The sequence below is a fragment of the Malania oleifera genome, chromosome 9 (assembly GCF_029873635.1).
Source record: "Malania oleifera isolate guangnan ecotype guangnan chromosome 9, ASM2987363v1, whole genome shotgun sequence".
Classification (NCBI taxonomy): domain Eukaryota; kingdom Viridiplantae; phylum Streptophyta; class Magnoliopsida; order Santalales; family Ximeniaceae; genus Malania; species Malania oleifera.
Genome location: NC_080425.1, coordinates 56564862 through 56573366, shown reverse-complemented (window position 1 = coordinate 56573366; position 8505 = coordinate 56564862). Strand labels below are relative to the sequence as shown.

Below are 8505 nucleotides of genomic sequence, written 5' to 3'. Positions count from 1 at the left end.
TTCTTCACAGTAGTTATTATTGAGGACTTTATTATTGACTTACGTTTATTGGATAAATATTCGTCATTAATAATTATTAGTGATGGTTTTGGTGGATCACTAATAGTATCCTTTCTTTTTTTTGGTAATATCGACACACATAATGTAATAGTCAAGTGTTAGAAAAGCTTAATTTTTTTTTTTTTTTTTTGTTTTTGATTAAATAGGAACTTCAGCCTCCAACAAGCCTTTCGGACCCCCTGGAGCGGCACCAAACCTATGGATTAACGTCCTTCCCCTAGGTCTCGTTGATAAGGTAAAATCCGGAATGCGGACACGGCTTCTGTGCATCAGTTGGACGTTCGGCTAACTCGACCCCTGTGACACATTTTCATTACCATTCATGGTCCCCGCCGGCTCACAGAAAACTCTTACAGAAAACTCTCACTATCCACGGTCCCTGCTAGCTCACAGAGTAAATTTTCACCATCCATAGGTACCGCTGATTCCGTGAGTGTATTTTCCTGGAATTGAACCTTCGATGTTCCTTCTTACGCCTTTCCACGGCGCCATGCCCGTGGGGTCATCTCTTTGCCCTTTTTATATTTATGATTTATTGCTCCTATCTCATTTTTTCCCATCTTCTAATCTAAATCCTCTCACATTTTTGTCCTTTTCCCTCATTTTAGGAATTTTATTATTTTCACTTTTTGTCTTTTTCCCTCATTTTAGGAATTTTATTATTTTCACTATCCCTATCCTTTTACCATTGATTTAGTGTCTCTTCGATTCAATCACATCATCACTGTTATTTTAACTTTTTATTAAATGATAATTAAAATAGTAATAATAGGCTAAAATAACAATTATAATTTCATGTAATAATAACATTAAAATAATAAATAATAATCATCATTAAATAAATTAAAAAGGATAGTATTGTCCTTCATCGTCAACTATAAGAATAATTTATCTTCTTAAATGGAATCCATATGATGACTTTGGAATTTTAAGTACTAAGAATCTTAATAAAGTCAAGATATTTGCTTGCATGTAAAATATTTATAGATTTCTAAATATGGGTATCTGTATTTAAGCTAAGAATCACAAAAAATAAAATAAAATAATAATTATAATACTTTTAAGAATAATAGTAATAATAAAAAATGAATACATTTATCTCTCAATTAATGAGAAAAATATTTTTCTCATTAAACTAAATTCAAACTTTATTAATCGTATGAATAAAATTTAAATTCCCATATTTGAGAATCATCTTATATTTGTAGGATATTTTTTCATAAATTTTGCAAAGCGAACATCTATATAAAGTAGGACTAGAAATTCGGCTCTCATTTGTTACTCATTAACCCAAAATTATTTCCTTATTTTTCCAGAGAAACATGTTTTTGCATTTAAAACCTGAAAAGCACTTCGGAGAAAATCATACCAGGCAGCACGAATAGTGGCTCCAATACAAAGATAAGGTGGCAGCATAGCACGACACGGTGTCGTTTTCGGGATTGCCGCAGAAGCGGGCCCCATGAAACTTATCAGGCACGACAACGCGGGGCAACTTCCTCCGTGCCTTAGCCCACTCGAATCCCGCCACGTAGACAACGCGGCCCGCTGACCGCAGTACGAAACCAAGAGGGTCGACCTAGAGCCGTTAAAATTCCCGTAAATTCAAACCAACGGCTCAGATCGTCGGATAACTCAGATGCACCAACTCCTCCCTCTGTCACAGCAACTCCCATCACTATAAAACTGCTAGAAGGCTCGCTTCTTAGGTCTCACCCTTTCGGAAATAGGAAGCCTTCAATCGCCTGTCCCAAGCTCTCTGTTTTTCACAATACACCTCTCTCTCCAGGAAGCTGACAATGCGATAGAATTGGAGGAAGAAAAGTGGGTCGAGGGCTCCAACTTTGTTGTTGTGATTTCGTGCCAGTTTTTGGGGTGAGGGGGTGGGATTGTGTTCGATTTTATTGAAGAAATTGAAGCGGGATCAAGAGGGGGAGGAGTAAATTGGAAATGGGGACGCGTATGAAGAGGAAATCGGGGATTGTGAGGGTTTTGTGGGTGGTTTCGGCTGTTTTAGCTGCTTCGGTAATGGCGGTGGTAGGAGGCGAGTTGGGGCTGGGGTACCGGGAAGGGGAGAGGCCGTACAGGGTGGCGTACGCGACGATGATGTACATGGGGACGCCAAGGGACTACGAGTTCTTCGTCGCCTTGCGCGTGATGCTGAGATCCCTCACGCACCTCCGTGTCCAAGCTGATCTCGTCGTCATTGCCTCCGTCGATGTTCCTCCCAGATGGGTTCAGGCTCTGTAAGTCTCTCTCTGTCTCTGGTACTTCATTTTGATTTCTTACCTCTCCGCGCCATTAAAAGTGTTTTTTTTTTTTGGATATCGTCCGGGTGTCCCCAGATTAAAAGTGTTTTTCTTGTTATGTTTTTTGGGGGGAAGTGGAAAATGGATGTGTTTTGGTATTTTGGAAATTGAAAATGGACGGGGTCTTCGAATTTTGAAAGTGGAAAATGGATGGGTTTTGGTATTTTGGAAATTGAAAATGGATGGGGTTTTGCTTTGAAAAGCAAAGGGCTCTCATTTTTCAAAAGTCGCAAAGGATCGTCGGTAGGGCTGGGGGTGTTTTCGGTGGTTCATTGGCGCTAATGTGTGCCGAGGAACGGGGCGCATTTTAGGGGTGGGCGGTGCTGGGCAGAGCCGACCCGGCCTGGCCTGACCTGGTTCGGGTTTATGGAAATATCACGTGAATGACGTGGCAATATTTGATTGATTGAGTCTGCCGCCCAGTGGGACCCAAAGAATTGCAACCGTTGATTTTTTGTAAATGCTTTTGTGCTGTATTTGTAGGCTTAGCATCGACTTTGCTTCTCTGTTTTCCCCTGTTCTTTAGCCTTCCCCTCCTGCGTTTCTCATAAGCTTGTCGTTGGCATGATACGACGATACGAATGCTTTCAAAACGTTAGATTCAACGGCTGGGATTCCAATTTTGCACAACCCAAATACGAAAAAGGGAAAAAATTGATTCCAAGTTTGGCTAGTTATTGAAATTTTCTTCCTACTTCGTTGATGGAGGTCATCCCTACCCTGTTTATGTTGTTGCCAAAATTGAATGCAATTGAAAAGGAGTTTCAGTGAGTGGTAGGGACTGCACCCTTCACATGTGAACGTGTGATCTCCCAAAAGGCAGATAATTACTTAATGGGCATGAAAGTGGCAAAACCAAGTCTTGTGTTAGGTGCATTTTCTTTGTGACCCATCATTATTTATATTTTATTGCCATTCGTCGTCGTTATCCCTTTTTTGTCCCTCCTTGAATTGTGGTAAAGGTGCATACTTTCTTACCCAGCATTTATTTGAAATCCTCTTCGCAAATTCATGTCTATATTTATGTTGATTTCAACTACTACTACTACTACTACTACTGGGCAGAATAGCTATTGTTGTTTGGGATGTTGAGATCCCCAAGCATTCACTTTTTTCCGTAATAAATTTAGACAAATATGTTACCATATATGAGCAAGAAGGGATACCCTTGTTAATAACAATTGTTGGAGAGTAGGGGTGGTGGATTGAATTGCTTATTGGGATGAGTAAGGATAGGGTTCATAAATATTTTAGCTTCCTATGAGTAAGGATGGGGTTCACAAATCTTAAATTGCTCCTATGAATAAGGATGGGGTTCACAAATCTTAAATTGCCTTTTTAATAAAAATTGTTGGAGAGTAGGGGTGGTGGATTGAATTGCTTATTTGGATGAGTAAGGATAGGGTTCATAAATATTTTAGCTTCCTATGAGCAAGGATGGGGTTTACAAATCTTAAATTGCCATGGTGTTAGGGTCAAGTCATCCTAATTCATGAGGCATTACCCTCCTTGTAAAACCAACACCACCCCTCCCCTCTCCGGAAAATAGTAATAAGAATAATAATAAAAATAAATTCATAAGTATTTTCTTTTCAAAAAAAAAAAAATTATTTCGAAAAGTTAAACCCAAACATTAAAAATTAATTTTCATCATCTTTTACTCAAAAACTTCTAATGTATATACATATGCATACATACATACATACATACATATACATACATACCTATATTTAGAATCTTTAGATAGCTAGGTAAGTAAATGTGGTATCTATAGCTGTAGCTAATAACTTGAGGCAAGAAAATTTGCATTTAAAAGAGACTTCAATGTTTATCTATGGAAGTCTGAAAGTGGAACAAGTTTCACACGAATCACACCCACAATTATGTGCGTGTAAGGGAGCAACAGTAGAATCTTTAACACATGTTGGGTATGTAACTTTTTCCCTGCTTGAAGGGCAGGATGATATTGTTTAACATAGTTTAAGCTTACTGCTCTTTCAGACAGGTGCAAAGGTGCCCACACACAATCTCAGGGTAGAAGAAGTTGGTAAAAATTGGTTGCAATTGTCGGGGTTCAAGTTTTGGGGACTATGGATTTCTATTTGAGATAATACCCTGACATTTAAGTGGAGAATGATAGGGGGCGGACCCATTATCCCTGTGGATTGTCGAGTGTCCAAACTCCAAAGGGTCTCGAACACTATTGTTAAAAAAGAAAAAATGGTTGCAATTTGCCTAAGGGGCTGCTGGCAGTAATTTGGTCATCTAGTCCAGGCAAATTGCAAGCTCCTTTACTAATTAATTGGCAATTCATACTCTTTTTACAGAGGCACCAAAACTGAAAGGGTTAGACATTGGAATGTGCAATGCTGTGGACCTACATTGATCTCCACCTTGCTTCTATATGTATATGTATATGTATATGTGTGTGTGTGTATTTTATTGTCTGACATCTTTATAGTTATTGGAGAAGTTAAGATAATCTGTTTAAATTAAAGTGGTGGGTTCTATTTCATGACTCAGGGAACAGGAAGATGGGGCGAAGGTAGTAAAAGTGAAGAACCTGAACAATCCATATGTGAAACAAGGCAATTTTGATAAGAGATTTAAGTTGTCATTGAATAAAATCTATGCATGGAGCTTGGTTGACTACGACAGGGTGGTCATGCTGGATTCTGATAACCTGTTCCTACAAAAAACTGATGAGTTGTTCCAATGTGGCCAATTTTGTGCAGTCTTCATCAACCCTTGCATCTTCCATACTGGTCTTTTTGTGTTGCAGGTAAAACCTACTTCTCACATCTATTTTCAACTCTTTACCTGCAACTTCCTCACTTGTTAATGAAATAATTAATTAGGGCCGTGTAATTTACAAAATAAGTTTCTTCAAAATAACTCTTTAAAATAATATAAATGCCTTTTTATTTTTTTGAAATTTAGGTGTCCAAATTATGCCCCCATTTGGAATGATCTATAAAATTATTCCTGATGCTTTGGTAAATTTTTATTTTGTAAAAAATCCGTAACATATTTATCACATGGATAAATTTATTCAAGGAAAAATTGACCTTTCTTCCCCTGTATGAATCTGGGATCACAGCCATCAATGGTAGTGTTCAAGAATATGCTGCATGAGTTGGAGACTGAAAGAGAGAATTCTGATGGAGCAGACCAGGGTTTTATTTGCAGCTATTTCCCAGGGTTGCTTGATCAGCCAATGTTTCATCCACCCTCTAATGGCACCAAGCTTGACGGAATCTACAGGCTTCCTCTGGGTTACCAAATGGATGCTTCTTATTACTGTAAGTCAAACCAAAAATTGTTCTTTCGGTTACAAAACAAAGAATTGACCCTATGTTTGGAGTGGTTTTGAATTTGTATTGGATTTGGATAAGATATAATGCAAAATTATATTGAAATTTATCCAAATCCATCCAAATCTAAATCTAAGGTCTGAAATCCATGCTCTCAAATGCAACGTAAATGTTTCTGAATTTTCAACTTTTGCAAATGCATTTACTTTGGAGTTTAGACCAATACTCTCTGCAGATTTGTGACTCTTTTACCTTACCTGAAACAAGTTCAATCTTTGCTTGCTCCAGATCTTAAACTCCGATGGAGTGTACCCTGTGGGCCCAACAGCGTGATTACTTTCCCCAGTGCACCCTGGTTGAAGCCATGGTACTGGTGGTCATGGCCTGTCCTACCATTGGGCATTGTATGGCATGAAAAACGTCATCAAACACTCGGGTAAAACTTCATTTAAAAATTCTGGGAATCATTTTAAATTTATTGAAATATCAAATGTCAAATGCAATTTCTCAGAATTTCATCTGGGGAACAACATTTCGTTGGAGTTGAAAATTGAGTTTCAAAATTCTCTAATATTAAACTTAACATGCTACTTTTTTTTGTAAAGCTTTGGTGGATGTTTTGATGGTTTGGTAACTCCTGTACAAAAATCGACAAATTTGAAGAATTTAATACAGTGAATTAAATACTAAGTTGCATTTGATTGTGAAATAATATTTAATTGATTTATGAATTTTATTTATCCTTATTGAAAATTTTAATGTGCTTATTGGCAACTGTTATTGTACATTATAATCCATAAACATGTTATTAATGTAATTTATTTACAATATTATAGTTCTAAGTTGTGCATTATTTGTGCAATATAAACCACATTCTTGTTATTAATGTATTTTATTTGCAATATTATAGTTCGAAGTCATGTATTGTTATGTTTAATTAATTGTTTCCTTACTCCAATAAAAAAATTACCTTGTTTTACTCCTAATTTCCACCATTATTTACAATTGAAATAGAATTTTCCATCAAAATTCGTGTATTTGTGAAACCTTTAAATTTTAGTTGAAATCAAAATCTAAAACCTTGAAATTGTCACAATAAAAGCAATAATTATGCATTTTTCTGCAAACATTCTCGAAAAGTTTCTAGTTCAGTTTAGATACTTTTCAATCAACAGAAGTGTTCCCACCTTATGCATGCTATTTTAAAAACCCCAATATGTGTCTTTATCTTAATTCTAAAATTATTTCCTGTTATTTTGCAATTTTGCAGACTTTAGACATTACCTTTGGATTCTTAATGTTTCTGCAATATTGTCGTCTCAATTCCCGACATGTAAATTAAATTCTAATGCTAATCGTATATATTGAAGCAAAAAAAGAAAGAAGGTTAACATGTGTATGCCTTCTCATTTCTAAAATAAATTACATTTTTTCCTATTTTTTTTGTGTTCGATAACTGTTATTTATTTATTTTTCAAATGTCTCACCCGGGTTTTGTTTTTGTTTTTTTAAATAAAATTCTTTACACCTTTCCTGCCTTTTTCAATACTCCATTACTTGAACATCTCCGTGAAACTGTTTCATGATTTTGGCTATTGTCAATTCCCAATTCTTTTACAGGTACAGCGCAGAGATACCCTTGGCTTTGATCCTTTCAGTGGTGTACATTGGAGTAATAGCAGTGACACGCCTAGCACGGCCCAGCCTCTCTAAGCTATGCTATCGGCGATCCGACAAGGGCATCTCATTTGTGCATATTGGCCTCAAGCTAGTAGCTCTGTGGTCCATTCTCACTGCCTACATAGTCCCCTTCTTTCTTATTCCCAGTACAATTCACCCAGTAATAGGCTGGACCCTGTACTTGCTTGGTACTTTCGCGCTTTCCTCCATTACAGTTAATGCATTCCTGCTGCCCATGCTTGCCGTTTTGACACCATGGCTGGGGATTTTTGGTGCCCTTCTGGTGATGGCATTCCCTTGGTACCCGGATGGGGTTGTGAGAGCACTTGCAGTTTTTGCCTATGCTTTCTGCTATGCTCCGGTCGTGTGGGTTTCATTAGTTAAAGTGATGGCATGTCTCCAGGTTTCCCTGGAAAGGGAGGTTTTCTTGCCGAGACTGGGCGAGTCTCCTCCGCCTCCTGGGTTTAACAAGCTGTACTGAAGCAAATCCTGAACTAACCAACTTCCAACTTCAACTTGCATCCAGGGAAGATGGATTTTCATGACAGGCCTCAAGCAGTTGGTTGAAGGCTGAAGCTGCTTATTCTTTTTGCTGGGAGAAGGAATGAGGGTGAAATTTTGATTTTAGCTAGGCGCCTAGGCTTGGGTTGACTGGGCTGGGCTGCTCATGCCGCATTTGAATGTAATGTTAAAATTTTACTGAAAAATTCATTGAATAAGCAAAGGGAAGGATAGCTCTCCAAATTTGTTTATTTTGGAAGTCATCCCCACCTGGGCTGTACTAATTTGTTTATTCAAGAAGAGAATGGGGAGATTTTTTTTCAATTATTTGCCATAGAATGGATGTACCAACTTCGTGTAACTTATTTGATAATTTCGGGCTAGCTGATTTGTTTTCTCTAGACTATTCCATTGTTTGTTTCATTGCACTCTTTAACTCAATTCTATTTTGATTCACTAGATAGGAGGCTAGAGTTCTTGGCCATAAAGAAATTTCAAAACCTTTTTCAATATTGAGGAAAGGAAAAGGAATAGAAAGCTGGAAGCAGATCCATGTTTTGTGATACATTCTTTTTCATAGGAAATGCTATTAAGATTAAAAATTAGTTCAAATATAATTTTGAAAATTGTAAAAGTAGAGG

The 8505-nt window shown here is 37.3% G+C and overlaps 1 protein-coding gene across 1 annotated transcript; it reads left to right on the top strand.

Annotated features, from left to right (window-relative positions):
• The first annotated feature begins 1682 nt into the window (after positions 1-1682).
• On the top strand, positions 1683-8265 carry LOC131163696 (putative glucuronosyltransferase PGSIP8). The gene is made up of 5 exons (XM_058120373.1): positions 1683-2306; positions 4893-5151; positions 5470-5671; positions 5972-6119; positions 7304-8265. Exons 1-5 carry the CDS (start codon positions 2011-2013, stop codon positions 7842-7844), a joined length of 1446 nt encoding a protein of 481 aa, XP_057976356.1. The 5' UTR covers positions 1683-2010; the 3' UTR covers positions 7845-8265.
• Positions 8266-8505: the final 240 nt, after the last annotated feature.

Excerpts from the sequence above, each read along its gene's own strand:
- LOC131163696 (XM_058120373.1), top strand. The coding sequence starts at position 2,011 with ATGGGGACGCGTATGAAGAGGAAATCGGGGATTGTGAGGGTTTTGTGG. Across the intron at positions 2,307-4,892 it reads CCCAGATGGGTTCAGGCTCT|GGAACAGGAAGATGGGGCGA; the intron begins GTAAGTCTCTCT and ends TTCATGACTCAG. Across the intron at positions 5,672-5,971 it reads AATGGATGCTTCTTATTACT|ATCTTAAACTCCGATGGAGT; the intron begins GTAAGTCAAACC and ends TGCTTGCTCCAG.